At 47.6% G+C, this 18,535-nt stretch overlaps 1 protein-coding gene and 1 long non-coding RNA gene across 4 annotated transcripts; both read right to left on the bottom strand.

Annotated features, from left to right (window-relative positions):
* Positions 1-7,774: 7,774 nt before the first annotated feature.
* On the bottom strand, positions 7,775-10,644 carry C1QL2 (complement C1q like 2). 3 transcript variants are annotated; one of them, XM_054168780.1, is made up of 3 exons: positions 10,475-10,644; positions 9,055-9,811; positions 7,775-8,575 (listed from the first exon to the last, which is right to left on the bottom strand). In XM_054168780.1, coding segments are annotated over exons 1-3 (939 nt in total). In that variant the 5' UTR covers positions 10,477-10,644; the 3' UTR covers positions 7,775-8,395. The 3 variants fall into 3 exon arrangements, with proteins under 3 accessions (XP_054024755.1, XP_054024769.1, XP_054024762.1); XM_054168794.1 differs by lacking the exon at positions 10,475-10,644 and adding an exon at positions 10,129-10,224; XM_054168787.1 differs by lacking the exon at positions 10,475-10,644 and having other exon boundaries at positions 9,055-10,065.
* Positions 10,645-15,531: 4,887 nt separating this feature from the next.
* On the bottom strand, positions 15,532-18,249 carry LOC128897991 (uncharacterized). Its single transcript, XR_008462655.1, has 3 exons — positions 18,148-18,249; positions 16,045-16,163; positions 15,532-15,922 (listed from the first exon to the last, which is right to left on the bottom strand). It is a non-coding gene; the product is annotated as an uncharacterized LOC128897991 (long non-coding RNA).
* Positions 18,250-18,535: the final 286 nt, after the last annotated feature.

Raw genomic sequence — 18,535 nt, 5'->3', positions numbered from 1 at the left:
CCTACCTGACAAGTTTGCTTTGCTATTGCTTGGAGAAAGTAGTTTGAGAAATCTGGTATGAGAAGCAAGGTCCATTTTCTAATTTAAAGTCTGCTGGAACACAGAGGTTTCCAGGGACTACAAGCCAATGGCTTAAATTCATTCCCCAAGCATCTTGCTCCCATGAAACAAACTACTTCCCATTTAAGACCCATTTAAGAAAGTAAAACTTGGCAATCCTATTAGTCCACTAACAGAAAAGTAAAAGGACTGCTTGTGGTTAGTTGTATGTATGTAGGTAGTGCAGTAACTCAAAAGATTAGCTTGGACCAGCTATCAAGGATTCTGCTTCCTTTGGAATTGTGCCTGGAATCGAAGATGCTATCTTCCAAAGATGAGATCTTCCAAAGATGAAATCTTCCATTCTCCAAAGCCACCATGCAGCTTCTGCACACACAGGGATCACAGTAGACTACAGTGCTCTCAACTGTACCTCCCTAGTAGGAAACGGAAGAGGAAATCTGAGTTGCAGTTCTCAGAAAACACCAACCACAAGTCGATTCAGTGGCTCTGTATTTGATTTGTACTGTTCTGAAGTAAAAGCACATCCATCCCATGCTCTGCTCCGAAGACCATACATATCAATACAGAGGCTCATTGATTATGCCAAGGCCAAATCAAATAACTTCACTGGAATTAAGAACAGTAACAAAAAAGCTCACCACCACGACATGCCAAGAAAAGACTAAACCTAACCTTGCTCCCACCCCACTAAAGCCACCTGCACCTGCTTTGAGGGAGATCAGACCAACCCCATAAAGAACACCTAGTAAAAGAGACCAGAGCTGTTACAGACCTGGGGAGGCTAACAAGTCCAAATGTAAGGAAAAACAGACAACAAAATCTCAATTAAGTATTATGAGGCAAAAAGACAATTATTCCTTACAATCTCCCCCTGATTTTGCTGCCCTAGGGAAAGGTGTTGGAAAGTACTTGAGCAGAACTTATTTTGATGTTGCAAATGGCAATTTTAGGCAAGGAGTCACTGCAGGGTTCAGTGGTCATGGACTCCTTTTTCCTGTCTTAGGCTGCCAAAACAGCCTGTTCTCTGGAAGAGAAAACATTACATCTCTGAGTAGCCTTCCTGTCTGTCTCATCTCCCTTCTCACAGCTTTGAACAACCTTTCTTTGAAAGATTATTTAGATTACCCCATCAGAAGTGACTTCAAGCTAAGACTTTTTAAAGACCTGCCTTGCTTTGATCTAAATAGACATTTTCTTTTACAATTATTTTCTCTTCATATCAGTTTGAGCCTTTTTTATCATAGAATCAATAAGGCTGGAAAAGACCTCAGAGATCATCGAGTCCAACCTGTCACCCAAGACCTCATGACTACTAAACCATGGCACCAAGTGCCATGTCCAATCCCTTTTTGAACATCTCTAGGGACAGTTACTCCACCACCTCCCTGGGAAGCCGATTCCAAAGGCCAATAACTCTTTCTGTGAAGAGTTGTGAACAGCTGTAACAACTTTCCTCTTTCCCACCATAATTTTGAAAGCAATAGAAAGTGCAAATAGCCATTGAGACACAGTGTATGCTGAACTGAGACATATTTCTGTGTGGCCTTCCTACCCCTCACTGCCAGCCAAGGCTTTGGTAGAACCTGATGCATGCAGCACTGTGACTCACCCAGCCTGTGACTGTTTAACTGGGATCACAGCAGTATTCCTACTATGCACAGCAGTGTCTTTTGAAGACGTCATAGTGTACACTGTCAACATGTAACAACACTATGCATTGTGAATTATGGAATTGCTGGAGTCAATGGGATTTTGCATATTAATGGCCAACACACCCAAAAAAAAAGACAAAGGAATTTATTGGCTTAATTAGTGTTTCAGCTGTAATAGCATTCAAGCTTCATTCTCATACAAATTGATAAACAGCAGCACAGTGCTGCTCCTTGAGGATGCTTTGCCTTTTGAGAGGGCTAAAGTTTATCATCCAAACTCTCTCAGCCGCAGCAATGCACTCAGCAGGATCTTGGAGGTGCTAAGCTTCAGAGGTATTTGACACCTCTCTTTCCTAGGCAGGTTGCTATATGATGGCAAAAGAAGCTCCTCCATCCTCTCTGCAGATGCTAAAGGTGTTTTCCCTGAAAGGTATTTATGTAGTGAAACTTACTGGACAGGACACAAATTGGAGCTGGACCATCTCCATCTCTAGGGTACAAAGACTGAGATTCATTATAATGCATCCCCAATAACAGGAACCAAATGCCACACCAGCAGTTTGAGGGTAGCTACATGTAATGTAATTAAGGATTGATTCTGACACATGAATGTTGAGAAAAACCAAGGCTGAGAAGAATTAGATCAGTGTACCTGGAAAGCAGACTTTGGCCCTCAGGCTCCCAGCTCCTGGGAAGGACAGTTCCATGAAAAATAAGATGCCAGGAGAAGGAGAAGCAAACATCAAGAATTCAACTGTATACCAAAACAAAACAGAAAGAAACCCACCTGGATCTGATCTCCATCACCTCACACATTCACATGCTGCAGCACAGCACGGCTGATGCAAAGTTTCAGGAACAGCATTACAATAATGAGGGAAGAGCAAGACACTGCCTGAAAGGCAGCTTCCTCCCCAAGGAGTTAAAACACTTTCTGCATTATCACACCATCGAAGCTGCATCTTCAAACTGTGATTGGACAAAGACTCGTTGTTCTTAAAGCCCGTGCTCACATCTTCAAACAAGGTATTCTCTTGGGCATGTTTCTCCCCCATCCTCAGCAGCAAACCTCTCATCTTTAGGATGGGGATCACATCAAAACACATCAGCAATAAGCAATTTGTTGACAAAAAGAAATGGCACCAAGAAAACATTCCAGCTGCATTCAGGACTGGGGGTGGATATTTGTTTGTTTGTTTGTTTGTTTGCTTTTCTAGATATGATCTGGCAGCTGCAAGCAAAGAGAAGAGCCAGGATCATGTGAATGTCCCCTCGCTGAGAGAAGCACAGCCAAAGGCTGCAGGCAAGCCACGCTCTCCATGTCACCGTGCTCACAGCACGCTGGGGGACATAATCCTGCATTAATAGGGAAGCAGATCACAGGGATCAAATAGGCCTTTTCTGTTTTCATCCTAGCTCATGCCAAAAACCAAACCAGGAGCAAACGCAACAGGGAGAGGGATACGCCATCAGCCCTCTGTGAAGAAAATTTGTTAGAATGCAGAGCTGTGCCAAACAGGGTAATGGTTAGTTCAGGCTACTTTTTAACTGGAAGAACCCAAAGAAGATGGGCATTTATGGCTCCTTCAAAGAGGAAACAGGGCCGTAAGTCACAGCTCCTTCCAAATTTCACTCTGCAAAACCTTGAGAGCAAGATCCTGGTGAGATCTCTGTGGCAATGGCCAAAACAGAGTGTCTCAGCACCTTCTGGGCTGTGACCTGAAACAACCAGCTGTCAGGACTTCAACCTGAAATAAGGGGAGAGAAGGGTCATTTCGATGTATGTTCAAGCCTGCAACAGCTTTTTGCCTACCCAGGAGGTAACGCCTCTGTCCCCCAGGCCTTTCCAGGGAACCAGCATTGCCCTCTACTGGCCTCTTCCAACTCATCCTTAAGGCCAGTAAGAAACGATCTGGTCATAAACCAAGAGGAAAGGGCTTAGATCCCTGCTGTAATCCCTCCTGTAGCCTTCAGAAGTGAATCTTGCTCAAGGGAGAATGGTAGGCTCAAGAAATAGTAAAGACCCTAATTCTCTTGTGGATTAACTTATGAACTAGCATGGGCTTGGTCTAGACAAATAGGCCTTCATTTGATGTTATCCATAGCTTATAATCAAGCTGAACCTCTTTCTGCCATTAGACATGAAACCAGCTGCAAGCAGGTTCTCATCTGTAAGTGCCAGGGTGTCCACACAGTCACAGTTTACCTCTCTCATCTGCAATTAATCTTCCAAGTCTCTGCATGATGCAGACATTCACAGCAAAAATGACCAACCTCCTTGTAGTCTCAAAGTCAGTGAAGATTCAGTTAGTCTTTATTTTATTCTGAGAGGCTCCTTTATCCCAGAAACAACACTAAGACACAGGATCTTAGCACTTTTTTTTTTCCCCAGAGTTCAGGAGAATCACAATAAAAGGAAAGGGAAAAAAAAGGAATTGGCATGCTACAAAAGGAAAAAAAAAAGGAAAGGAAAAAAGTATTTAACACAAACATATTACTTTAAATACATATTTACATTTTGCCTCTATTTGCCACTGGCCCCTTTAATATAATCAGTTTCTGGCATAAAGAGAAAAAATCATATGAGCATCCACCAAAACCACCCTTTGTACTTTGAGCTCACATATTAAATCCATCCAAGCACCGTAAGCCACTGAAGGAGAAAAGCAAGGAAATAAGCAACCATTAATTCACCAAGAAAAGTGCCCAGGACCAAAGCAGGGCTCAATGCACATGTGTAAAGCCATGAAGCACAAAGAGGAGCACTTTGCTTTTCTAACAGCAGAAGGAAGAGAACCCAAATGTGGGGCTCTGTTGCCCTGCTGCAGGGACCAGTGTGGCCACATCAACCCAGGTATCACACTACAAATGGATGGATGAGCATTAAGGAGAAAATGACAGGTCCAGGTCCGGGAAAATACAGACACCAAACTTTGTGTGGGGCATCAGACATCTAGCTGCTCTTGCAGCACAGGTATCCTCAAAAAACTCTTTCTGGGCATTGACTGGTGAAAACGTAACCCTAGCAGCTAACCTGCTTCACTCATTCCAAAGCAGGATTTCCTCACCCATCTTCTAGAGACTTGCCAGGAGCTCCCCAAGACAATGAAGGTCAGAAAAGAAGAACTGCCCAGCCACTAGCCCACTGGCTTGCAGGAGGGGAGAGAAACCTAAACAACCTTCTCCAGGGAATGGCCACAGACAAGGAATGTTTGACACCCCTCTCAGGTCTCTCAGCAGCTCCCCTATTTCCCTTTCCACAGTGTTTTATGGCTGTGTTCAATGTCTTTCCACTCCGTCTCTTGCAGGGATCCCTTTCACAGCCAGCGCTGCCAGTACACAGTACAAGGGTCAAGGATTCACATTAGTAACACAAAGATCAGGGATTTGCTGCTGCAATATCTGAATTGCTTTGCAAATATGAACCACATCTAGGGGTTTTTTTACCTTAACTTTTTTATTATTATTTTAACTTAGGCATGCAGCTAGGTACAAAATAGAAGCATCTTGTTGTCTAATATGCTGACCTTCCACTCCTTTCAGGGAGGTTTTCACATCACACCTGATCACCTCACTATTTTTAAAAGCACTTTCTTTACTCATCATGTAGAATAGCCACTCTGAGGGGTCTGACCTCCTGAGCAGACACTGGCTAATGGCTGTTTGAGAGGTCAGTGTCATTTGTGAAAGATGGTCCCAAAGCCAACCTCTGAGTACACATTCATTCTCCCCTAATGCAAACCACACAATCAGGGTATCCCCACTACAGATAGCCCCTTCGTTTTGTGCCATGAAACATACAGAACACATGGACCCCATCTAAGCAGAAGAGAGCCCAGCTGAAGCCCAGAGGGTCAGAAGCCCACTGAGGGTTACTTACTAGGCTCCTGCTCTCACTCACAGCCACCTGCAGCACAGGGACTGCCATCCCCATCTGCAGTGCTGCCTCTGCTTTCCTGGACAGCAGCACCACCAAGCACTAAAGTTTTTCATCTTCCCATTGCTTTTCCCTAGGTTACTTCAAACCAACCAACCCACACACTGAGCTAGTACCACGATGACCGGGATGGAGGAGCCTGTCCAAGCAGCAACCGCTGCAGATGCTGGGTGAGAGCCATCAACCCCCCACAGAGGCAACCTTAGAGGTCTCTGCAATGAGGAGAGGAAACAAAAAAGCCTGCGAGCAGCTGAGGGAGACATTCATTCTATCGATTGTGTAAACTGTCAGTGGAGTAGCAACGGGCACTTTTTTTTTGTTGTTTCTATCCTGGGGAATTATCCAGCCTGATAATTAGTACATAAGAGATAAGTGGAAAATGAGACATCTAGTGAGGGTGGTTCAAGCCTCCTCATGACATTGATAATGTGCAGATACATAGATCACTGTCGGGGCAAACCGCCACTGTGAGCCTGTGTCTTCCCATTGCCTCATCAATCCATCATCCGCTTAGCTCCTGACACCTTGGCAGGCACACACCACCAGCCCTGCATTTGAATTGCGAGGAGCAGGCTCCACCAGGGAATACAGATTTAAAAATCTAAGATTCAAATTTGTTTAAGTATTGTGAACAGCAATTCCCTTGCAAGGCATCTTCATTGCCCTTTTGCCAAGGGGGAACAGTTGGGTCTTTGTTAGAAGTACAAATTGCTTCTTAATGCAAAGGATAAAGCAGAGCCCAGGCACCTCCTTAGAATTCCTCCTGGCTCCTGCTAATGCTGCTGCATGTCAATTTTAATTTTTTGAAATTTAAACCGAGGGCTTTGTGTCTAAGCTCCATTTCATCGGAGGGGAGGGGAGGAATAGTCAAAAAGGATTACAGATCTGGGGGGAATTGAGGATCCATAGCAATTATACTTCATTTGGGCCTCAAACACTGGTTTTAATCATATTCTAAATAGTACAAATGGACAAGACATTAGAGATTGATAAGCGTCTGACACAAGCACCTGGTTATGAACTCTGCTTCCCTCAGCTGGGGGATGTTTGAGGATGGGATGAAGGGAGGATTTGTTTTTTCTCTCTGACCCTCCTCTTCCAGCCAACAAGAAGACAATACCCAGTGAGGATTAGGCAGGAGACAGAAGAGACTGTAAGAACTTGATCATCACTGAGCTGCCCCAAAGTGGGGCTGAACAAGCTCATCCTGGACGTGATTCCCCTTTCCCCTGTAGTGCAAGGGCAGGGGCAAAGCTCCAGCCCTGGCAGAGCCATCGCATCCTGGCTCCTGTCTCTTACCTGTGAAACTGCACTAACACTGCAAAAGGCAGTAAGCTGATAGGGAGGCAAGACCTTCAGGAGAGAAAAATTAAGTTGCAAGGCATTAAAATGAAAGTGCTTTTGTAAATCAACTTAGCTCTTTATCTTCAGCAGAGCAACCCAAATTTACCCATCCTGAGGAGGTTACCTGCTGGGGGGGATGAGGATAGATGCATCTCCTCCACCAAAGGCTCAGAACCACTCACACTAGTTACACATCCTTGTGCTTTTAAAAGGACACAGAGTGCCTGGAACTTACTGAAGGCCAGCAGGAGAAAACTTTTCCAAGTGATCTGTCAGTCTTGTTGAGCTTTCTCACCCAGCCTGTGAGGACCGACCTACAGTCAGGTATAGTTTCCAACCCACATATGCATGGCATGTGCAGGGGTTTAGACAGAGTCTTTGCCCTACTGCCTTCTTACATTTGTCAAGTGTTACAGACACACAGCTTTCCATAATCACTGATTAAACCACTTTTCCTGTACTGCACTAACCCCTGGATCAGGCTCAAACCCAGTAAATCTGTTTAGGAGATCCGCTCCACACCCCCACTTTCACCTCTGGATGACTGTGTGCCTTCTTTTTACAAAACCACATCAAGGTGAAGCTTTTTTTCCTCTCCTGCTCCTTGCCAGCCTCCTTGAACCGTAATCAAGACCAAGGCAAGGTGCCCCATCCTAACTTTAAATATTCCTGCAAAACCTAATGGACCAAAGTGACCCTCTGTTTCACCTCCCACCCTCCAGTGGCACCACCACAGCATTCCTTTGTGACACTGGAAGAGACAGACAGCAAGAAGGCATTGTCTAAAAACATAATTTAATGTGGTATTTGGGTGATTGTGGTCAATGACTGAATTCTTTTGCAGACAGGAACAGGTCTGACGTTAATGACACCGTCATTCACACGAGCATTGCATTGCACAGAAAAGAAAAGTTTACACTTGACCCCATACAAACAAAGCAGCAGAATTAAAAACAGTTATGGTTCGGTCCCACTTCATGAGTAGTTGATCTGAAAATTCATCATCGTAATTAATACTCATTGATGAAAAATTGTGACTGGTTCAAATTCCACGTGAGGCACAGTCCAAACTCTGGGCCCTCTTTCACCCCCAGGAACCACTTCAAGCTGCCGAGTTCCTCATGTGACACACAAAACACCAAGGCTGACAAAGGGGAGGAGGGTCAGAGCAATTGAGGGAGAGTAAGGGAGGGGATTGCTTTGTTTCACTTCTGTTTCATTTCCACAGGAGTAAAAAACAAACAAACAAACAAAAAAGTACAAAATGACAATGAAGCTAAAGTGACCTGTGGAGACATTGGACGCCAGCAGGAACAGCGGCACAACGGGGTACAGAAACACCAGCCAGCCCTACAAGTATCAGTGGTAGGGCCAGATGTGTGGTGTTGCTTGTTTTATGTTAATCAGGGTATAAAAGAAAGCCAGAGAAAGTGCTGTACTTATTGTTGTTGCCTCCATGTGCTTTGCCTCCATCCAGCTTGACATACACCTCATCGCCAGAGTCCAGGTGCAGCACCACACTGTTGCTGGCGTAGTCATAGTTCTGGTCTGCGTCCTGGGCGATGGCACTGGCCCGCACCTGGCGACACAGCCACAGGGCACATCAGCCCTCCAAGCCCCTCCATCAGTCCCCCAAGCCCCTGTTCCCCAGTGCCTCCATCAGTCCCCCGATCACCTCCTCCCCAGCACCCCCAACCCTTCTTCCCCAGTCCCTTCATCAGCCCCCCCCCCCCCAAGCATTTCTTCCCCAGCACCTCCATCAGCACCCCCAGAATCTCCACTACCTCCTGTGCCCTCCCTCCCACCCCATTTCTCGCTTCTTTTATGCTATCTCCTTTGCCCCATCCCGCTAAGAAAGTTTGCAAGCCGGTGGCTTGTAATCTGTGGCGGCTCTGAAGCTGCTCCCTGCCGCGCACCACCCCCGCTCCGACGGCGGGGAGGATGCTCCGGCTACTTCTTTCCCCGGAATCGGCGACGGCCGGTACCCGCGGGCGGCATCGGGGCCGGGGTGCGGATTGGGTGTACCTGGGGCGGGGAGGACGAGCGGCGGGGACTCACCTGCCCATTCTTGCAGAGGTCGGCCCACATGCTGGTGCCGTCGCCGCCGCGCATGAGGATGTGGTAGGTGAAGAAATAGATGCCGCGCACCTGGCAGGTAAACTTGCCGCTGGTCGGGTCGTAGTGGTTGCCCAAGTTGGTCACCACGTCGTCGAACTTGAGGACCTCGTAGCCTTCGTGGGGGCTCTTCAGCCCCACGTAGAAGGCGATGCGCGGCCCGCTGAAGGCGGCGCTCAGCCCGCCCGCCGCCTCGCCGCCCGCCGCCGCCCCGCCGCCGCTCCCACCGCCCGCGCCCGCCAGCGCCAGCCCAGGCAGCCCTGGCTTCCCCGCGTCGCCCCGCTCCCCCGGCGGGCCCCGCGGACCCGGCGGGCCCGGCTCTCCGGGGGGTCCGCGGGGGCCCGGCTTGCCCGGCCTCCCCGGCTCTCCCTTAGGTCCCTGGACGAAGGGCGGCGGGGGGTTGGCGCCCAGGTCCTGCAGGGCCTCCACGGCGGCTGTGCTGCCGGGACCAGGCGGTCGCCCGCCGCTGTACGGGTCGCAGATCATGCGGCAGGTGCCCATCATCTCGTAGTGGGCACCGCTCTCGGCGGGTGCCTGCATTAGAAGCAGGGGCACGGCGACGAGCAGGGCGACGGCCATGGCCAGGGCGAGCCCGGCGGCGGCCAGCAGCCGCCTCCTCCGCTGCCAGAGCCGGGCGGCGACGGCGCGCAGGTCCTCCTTACCGTGCGAGGCAATGGTGGCGCGGGGGACCGGCCGCTCCCTGCGGGGGACGGCAAGAAAAGGCGGTGAACCCCCCGCCGCCGGCGCCTCCCCGCCCGGCCCCCGCCTCAGCCCGCCCGCCGGCCGGCCGCTCGCCCCGCCATGCTGCTGCCGAGAGACGCCACCACCCCGCTCCGCTCCGAGGGGACGCGGCGCCCCGTCCGCCCGGCGGGGCTGGGCCGGCTCGGGGGCGTCGCCGCGGCGAGCGGGGGCCCGGCTCTGCCCCTCGTCCCCAAGGGAGGGACGGGCTCGCCCGCCCCTGTCACCGCCCCGACGTGTGGGGCACGGAGCCGAGCGGGGCGGGACGGGCGGACCCACCTGCGGGGCCGGGGCGGAGCCGCCTGGAGAACCTCGGGGGTCCGCCGCCGCTGCGGCCCACGATGCACCCGTCAGCCGCCACCAGCCCGCCCGCCGAGTCGGAGGGGAGGGGAGAAGCGGCGGGGCGTCCCGCACATGACCGGGTTCTCCAGCCCCGCGATGGCTGGCACTGGGAGGGGTGGGGAAATCCACCCCGCCCCACTGTCACCGGCGCTGGAGGAGTCCCTGCAGATACCGCCCAAACTGCGTCCCACTGAAACTGGGACAGTGAGGGGAGCGTCGCATTGTCCCGTTCACCTGTCACCCGAAACCCCTTTCTCCCTCCATCCCTTTCCCTGTGCCTTACATCCCGCGGCGGGACGGCCCCTGGGCGAATGCCCGGGCCGCGGCCGGACTCCCCGACGCGCCGGGGTGAGGTGCCCGCCGCCACCAAGCTCTGTCGGGCAGGCAGCAGTGTTTCCCGGGGCTTCCTCAGCCTCCCCCCGTCCAGCCTCGGCGGCACAAAGACAAACAGGACGGCATCGCGGGTGATTCTTGCTCCTCAGCGCATTCAAGTGCAATTCAAGTTTGCTACAGTCCCGGGTTCAGAATGGCAGGCAGAGACCGTCAGGTGGAAGTGGCACTCTGACGAGAAATGCCTTTAGCAGAGTTTAGGTTGGATCACAGCACTATATTTTGTAGCTTTCCCTGCCTAGTAATGGGTCCAAATCAAGGGGGGGTCGGGGGGCGTGGTGGTGGTGGGTGTTTCCCCCCAGTCGAGAATTCGTGATTAAATTGCCTTTGATTTTCAGAGTAAACGGTGCAAGTACCGCGGGAGCTCTCGCATCCTTCACTGCCTGCAGGGATCTCCCCTCTAGAGAGTAAGCTGTGATCATACCCACGCATCTTACAGCGGTGGGTTAAGCTTCGGTGCAGGGGAGGGAAAAAAAAAATTTAAAAATTAGTACAGTGATATTTCCTAAGGGCAACATTTCGGGGTCTCCCGCTTCCTTGGTGCATAAGGAGGGTGAATTTCCAGCGGGTTCACCGCGGCTGAAAGCAGTCTGTCTTATCTTAAAACAGGCAAAACTGCAGGTCGGAGGAAGCGAGCCGCTGTGCTTGATCCAGCGCTTGTTGAAGCTGATGGCCTGGAGGCATCGTATGCAAATAGTGACACACAGGCTTCTTCCAAGAACTGCAGAAATGCCCTGAAAGGACTTAGGACTCTTTTGTCAGCTCTCCTTGAAATTTAAGGAGAGGACATCAAGGCTTTCCCATCAGGAATGCAAGCACTTCTTGACCAGATCTCATCTCAGTTACATCCCGCTGCACATCCAGCATTTTTTCCTGGAATCATTCGGGGTTTGTTCTGCCGCTGAGATCAGGACTCATCCCTACCCCTCCAAGTCTCTGATTTTTACTTTTTTCCCCTTATCTACATATTTGACTCTCGAAGGGAAATTAATCTTGCAAATAACAACCTTTCCCTCAGAACTGTATAGACAGTCGTGTTAGAGCAACCATCTCTGTTACTTAGCACAATGCAGCTGAATGTTTTAGGAGATGAGATTGTGACAAAGATGTAAGTCCTCTTCCTCTCCTCTGAATTACCACTTGTATCCCACAGCGTTATTATAAGCCCCCACACTTGTCTAAAGCCTTGTAAAATTATTTCTGATAGCTGTTTCCGTTAACAGCCCTAGTATAATTTTCCATATATTAACTGTGCTAAGTACAAATAAATTCACAAATAAATTACACCGCTTCGCCGATGATCCCTACTTAACCTTCTGTTAATTTCCCTTTTGTTCTGGTATTTGTCACTAGCTCGGCTCTCCCCGTGTTTGTGAATCCTCACCATTCCCCCAGAGCTCTGCAAACCCCCCTAAAGTGGCTTTTTTAATCTCCTGTTTTCCGAAGGCAGCAGCTACAATGTAGCTTTTCTAACCCTTTTCTGAATAATTAAGTTCTTGTATCATTTGGGCCCTGTTTGCAACTTCCCTATTTGCATCAGCACACTTTTATAATGAGGTGACTGGTGCTGGGAACTATGTTCCAAATGGAGGCTCATCAGCCCCTTCTGCAAAGCCAGAATAATTTTCTGCGTCGGGGTCGGTTATACCCACGGATCAACAAGGACAGATGAAGAAGAAATGTGTTCTAACTTTCAGCAGGGCAAAATTGACACAATTCATATGTAAGGACAGCTGAGCACTTCAGCGAGCATGCAGACTGCAGAGATAACAGCAGTTAGGTTAGGTGTCAGATTCTAGCAGTTTTTGTTTGGGAATAATTTAATTGCTCCTTTGTGATGCAGGGAGAAGGAGTGATCACCTAGTTAATCCCCCCCATCAGATTGCTGTAAGACAAACACAGTGTGACTTTAATATATAACTCTGGTAGGATCTATGCTCCTGGAGACCTGGAGTTATGGGCTGATGCATCTTGCTCCCCAAGTAGCACCATGATCGATGAGGCAGCTGGCACCAATATACCAGTAAGTGTTAGGAACATGACAACACTCAGCTTACAAATTTGATACAGGCTGCCACCGTGCTGTTAGGTGCCTGCTTTGGGATGCACCACAGCAGCACAAGGAGCAGGAAATTACCAAATCAGCTAATCAGGCAGTGTCTGAAGTACTGCTTGCTCAGCAAGGAGGTACCTTTCTTCATTTGAGGTGACAAGCACCAGAACTCCTCTTAGAGTTAGGTGTTCCAAGTCTTTCAACAAGTGAGTCAGGTGGTGTTCCATTGCAGGCTGCTGAAGGATGGCAAGACTCAAGTGCTTCTGGGTGTACCCAGAGATAAAGGCATTCACAGAACACCCCTAGTGAAACACAAAGAGTGTCTGGACCTCAGTATTAGGTGATGGCTGAGCAGGAGTTTTGGAGGTTGCTGCCGTTAACTCAGAATTCCATTTTCAGCTGTGGTGCAAGGACTCAAGAACCTGACCACTGAGGGGAGTGTCAGGCACAATTCCAAAATTCAGACAGTGAAGAGCCCACACAGTTCACACTGAAGCTCCAAAATTTCAGGGGAACATGAAGGTAACATTAGCTACCTTCTCCTTAATTTCTGCTTCAATCCACAGTCACCCAGTTCAGGTTGCTAGATGTTTCTGGCCCATCAAATCTATCAGATCCATCTCTCACAGTCATTTCCAGAGCATGTGATAGATCAGGCCTCTCCCAACTATTGCATGTACTTGCCAATACATACTGGTAGTGAACACCAACCTGAGATGTTTGAGATTTGTTCCACTCTTTCACCATTTACCAGATCTGGAGCAGCTTTTGAAAACTTACAATTCCAGTTTGCCAGGAGAATAGTCGCAGCCTTCTGAGACCTGCAGGGTGTTGTGAGTTGGATCTTCTTCAGCTTCTTCTGTAGGATTTATTCTGCTGTAAGATTAATGAAATATTCACAGGGCAGAGGAAGGAATGATAACTCCTTGGGCTGGTTAGGGCTCCCTTCTGAGAAACACAAAGAAAGGTGGTGACTGAAGGAGCTCAGGGCTGAGCTTTCAATCCACACCTACCCCCAGGGCTGAGCCACCTTACATGGTGTGACCAGAGGTCATGGTCCAGGAGGTAAACACAGAACACTCCTCCAGGCTGCCACTAGTCATCTCTACAGGGTGACAAGGAGCTCACTTTGCTGCCTAAGAAATCCCAACTTGTGTTCCCGGGGAGGCTGCCACAGTCTTCCAAGAAGCAAGGTACCCAGGGGAGATGTGAAGACCAGAGGAGGGCAATACATGTCCTTATGTTGAATCTATGACTCCTTGCTTAAAAAGAATTAAAAAAGAATTAAAGATTCATTGAGGGGAAGAGCAAAGGTGAGTATAATTTTTAGTTTAGTGGTGAGAGCACCTACTTGATTTGGAGTTTCAGTCTTCTTCCAAGAGCTGTTTGTGAATTCCAGCCAGGAAAGTGAGGTATCAATGCAGTGTGAAAGAGAGCGGGTAGTTCTGGCATGCACAATTCCCCTTCCTGAAGGACCATGCCAGCTGTGGAGCTAAAGCCCCTTCTGCACTGTCTCAACTTCTTTTCTCTCAGAAGGTTTGATTTTTCCCACCCTTTCTCAGCTACACATTCTCAGCACAAACTTAGCCTGTGACCTGCCACATGGTTTTCTCCACAACCAGCAAGACCTGGACCAAATTCATAACCCTGGCAGAACCCAGCAGGAGTAAGACCCACCATGGTGGTGAGGATTCTAGGCATGCACACAAGTTAATATTTCAGGTTCTGGGAGACTGAAGGTAGGTAACTCTTGAATTAGGTGTCTCTAGAATTGGACAGGAGCTATGAGAAGAGGACACAGTCTCAAGCTGCGCCAGGGGAGGTTTAGGTTGGATATTAGGAAAAAGTTCTTAATAGAGTGATTTGCCATTGGAATGGGCTGCCCAGGGAGGTGATGGAGTCACCATCACTGGAGGTGTTTAGGAAGAGACTGGATGGGGTGCTTGGTGCCGTGGTTTAGTTGATTAGGTGGTGTTGGATGAGAGGTTGGAGTCAATGATCTAAGAGGTCTTTTCCAACCTGGTAAATTCTATTCTATTCTACTCTATTCTATTCTATTCTATTCTATTCTATTCTATTCTATTCTATTCTATTCTATCCTATCCTATCCTATCCTATCCTATTCTATTCTATTCTATTCTATTTATTTCAATGCTGGGTTTACCTACCTAAACTCTTCCTTCAGTTCCATTTTGGATTTGCCCCTTAACTTGAAAATGTAAGAAGAGCTGTACCAACTCAGAGCTCTTATTTAGCAAAAGTGTCAAGATCAGAGTCTACAGTGATACTTCCCCAGCATTTCTGTCAACCTCCAGCAATACATGGCTTAAGGACTTCCTGAGCCATACTAAAATGCTTCTAAGAAGCTGAAATCAATATTACTGGGAGTAAAGGCACAGACCTTGGCTCAGTACTCTCACCCATCCCAGTGAGTAGCTTTGTTTTCCTATCTTTTGTTGTGATGGGTGGAAGTTATGGATAACAATACTCTCTGATCCTCTGAAATGCTTCCTTCGTTGCCTTCCTCACATCACACGACTCACAGATCTTTCTCATTGCCAGAATTAATTATCTGGAACTCTATGTATTCAACAGCTAGTAAAACATGATATGTATAGTCCTTACTTTAGTCTTGCTGAAAGAGAATTTGAATCTGTTAATGTTCAGAATGTGTGTAATATTCTTTCCATTCATAAAACATAAAAGATAATGATACTGATTATTTTTGCTTAATGGAGGGAAGAGTTTAGAAATGGGTGGGCTTAATGCATTAACTGCCATCATTCCCCACAAATACTGGGCACTTCTGAGTGGGGATTTCCAACAGTACTCATTTTTAACAGCAGGATGCTGAATTTACTCCCATTTCGTGGAGGCAGTGTGTACATGGGGTCCTGCATGTCAGAAAAACACACTGTATTACATCACTCAAGGATACGAGCTGGCTCTTGCCTTTCTGTCTGTAAGGCTGAGTTGCAACAGCCCATGGAAAGTTGTGCTGCTGTAGCAATACATAAAATTTGGTCAAAATAGCCAGAATCATGGCCCCTGCACTGATACAGTATCTATTACAGGTCCTGCAGAAGAGGTTTGTGTACAATCCAAACAGACATTGCAGTTGCATAGACTTTGTGGTATGTATTGATCACTGTGAACTGCTGCTATTTGCACTTTACCATATCCACTTGCTGTGCATGGAAGACAAATTCTGCTGGCTCTCTCTTTGCATGTGGGTGTTTGGGCAAGTATATTTAGCTGTGACAAGGCTGCAGTTCACAAACCCCAGGCCTGTTGGAGAAATATGTGGAAAAAAATTGTGGAGAGAATCAGTGAAAGCCGAACCACAGAATCATAGAATGCTTTCACATCCCCAAAACAGATGCTGTTTACCAAACTCAGGAGAAACCAACCTGTATTTTCTGGAAAAGGTCAATCAGAGCAACTGAGCCATGCTTTCCACTTCTGATCCAGGGGGACTTTTGCCCTTGCCCTCTCTCAAAAGCAGGGTCATGCTCTGAAGTCAATTCATCTGTGGGAACAGATAAACCTCAGACGATGACTGAAGCTGAAGATGCCTGGTCCAAACTCATGTGGCTGCTCGTGTTGCCAAGAAGCTGTTAGGAAATGTACAGGACCAGCAGCTGATACCTGGCCCTGGTAGCCAGGGTGATGGAGGAAACATTACAAGAGCCCCAGGCTGTTTGGGAGCTCCCTCTTCCCAGAGCAGGTATTCAGCCAGAGGTGCAGTAGGTTTAGAGAGAAACAGAACTGTCATTAACAAAAGGCAGGATCTGAGCAACATCACCTATCAAACTACCAGGGCAGAATAACATCTTTCCTAAAACAGCAAATGCAGATGCAAGAAGCCAAGCTGGCTTGCCCTTAACCAGCTGAAGGCTGGGATTTGTGTCACAGTGAGAGCAAATTCAAGTCTCCTTTCCTAATTCTATGCTTCACAGTATGTGTTTACAAAGTGCTTGAGGAGAAACAGGTTGGCCCCAGATTTGTCTTTTTCAATTTGTCTCCTTAGATAACTAATGTTTCTCCAGTGTGACTGCTGGAGTAACTCTGTGCTATCTCTAACAACTAAGCATCTGCTTTTTTAAATTGAGCTAGGGCCTTCTGTACAAGCTATAAAATAGTAGTTAAGCATATTTATGGCAAAAATTAGAGTAATCCAAGTTTGGAGGCCTAGTAGAAGGAAGAGATCCTTCCCTTGCCTTCTGAATATAGCTTGTGTATTTGGCCAAGTGGCTCAGCAATGTGTGTGTGTATAAAATCAAATCCCTGGCAGGGGTCAGCCTGACTCCTACTGAAAAGTCACCCTCTGAAATGCCCAGCAGGACTCAACTCCCAAACCTTCATGACTTCAGAAGAAGAAAGGGCAAGGTTGGAAAGTCAGAGAACTGAACTCAGACCATTTACCCAGATCCCTTGTCTTAATTTAGCAACATTTCCACACCCAGCTATGAGGCTGATTATTTCTATCCTGTGAGTAGAAAAAAATGCTGCAGGGAATTGATGTGCATGGGCAGCTGGTTCCACCAGGATGAAAGGCACACATTAAAAATGCTTTTGAAGCGCATTTGGGCTTCCCTTTGGGAGTTTACAAAACATGCAGTCAGGTACCAGAGAGAATTTGTCCCTTGAAGGCAAAGACAAGAATAAAATTAGTAAGAAATAATAGCCAAACCTATAGGTATGACAGATGGCATTGAATGGGCATCTGCTGGAATAACATTCAGTTACCATGATAAACTTGTACCTCACGTCCCCCAGAATTAAATTTGTTCTTCTGTTGATCATGTGGCATGAAGAGGAAGATGTGAGAATTGGAGACCCAAAGCTAAGGATGTTAGGAGTTGGCTTTACACCTCCACTGGGTGTAGAAAACACATGGTGAACAGGGTGTAAAGACAGAGGAAGACATATGGATGAGGTGGGGCAGATGGTCCAACTCCATGATCCTTTGCTCTGGTTTACCGGTGCCCAGTGGAGAAGAGTCACTCTGCTGAGAAGAGGCAGCTGTAAGGTTTGTAGAGAGACAAGTTGTTTTGTAATGTTCAGACAAACAGCCCCAGATGAAGAGTTCTGACTGCTCTTTATGGAGTAAGGGTAATTTGAGGTGCTGCTGGAGAGGAGACAGAGAACTGGAGACAAAGGTCAAGGAGAATCAGTGCTGGTGCAGTGGCACGGATCAGCTGGACCAGCTCCTGTACCTCTGGGATACTCAGGGATTTAATAACCAGACTAACTGTGACAATTGCTTTTGAGAAAGCCTGGTTAAGCTGGCAGAAAGAGTAACCATAAGAGAAAACCACAGATTTCTGTAAAAGCAAAGCTTTGCATAAGCACCAAGGCAGAGTAGGCAAGACGGCTTTGTGAGATTAAAATGAAATGTTTGATTAAAACATGGTGAAATTGTCCCCAAATATGTAGCCATCTATGATGACTCTTCAGTATAAACCCAAATTAAAAGCATGACAATGGGCTTTATTTAGAAATATCCTGACCTTTCTCATATGACTCTTGTCCTGCCTTCTCATTACTTGTCATTCTCAGTCACTGCATCTTGCTTTAAATGAGAAGTGTAAGCTCTCCAGGGCATGGGACTGCATCTCTCTCTTTCTTTCCTTTTTTTTTTTCATTTGCTCTGTATAACAATGCAAGCAGCAGAGAGACTCTTAGAACTGTTAAATAAACCACAAATAAAACATTTCATCTCCAACTTTGCAACTTTACTGAATTTCTTCACAAGAATAAAACCAAATCGACTCTAGCGTGGGTATTAGTATGAAGTCGTTTGTTCACGTAAGTAAAAGTTGGGCTAAATAATGATCACAGAAAAGCAGTGGTCTCCTTGGCAAGATGTTTGTTGAATCACAGAATGGTTCCTGAGGG

Source organism: Dryobates pubescens, chromosome 2 (genome assembly GCF_014839835.1).
Source record: "Dryobates pubescens isolate bDryPub1 chromosome 2, bDryPub1.pri, whole genome shotgun sequence".
In the NCBI taxonomy this organism is placed as follows: domain Eukaryota; kingdom Metazoa; phylum Chordata; class Aves; order Piciformes; family Picidae; genus Dryobates; species Dryobates pubescens.
Note: the sequence above shows the minus strand (reverse complement) of the source record. Positions and strands in the feature narration are given on the sequence as shown.

Excerpts from the sequence above, each read along its gene's own strand:
- C1QL2 (XM_054168780.1), bottom strand. Across the intron at positions 8,576-9,054 it reads ACCTCTGCAAGAATGGGCAG|GTGCGGGCCAGTGCCATCGC; the intron begins GTGAGTCCCCGC and ends CTGTGTCGCCAG.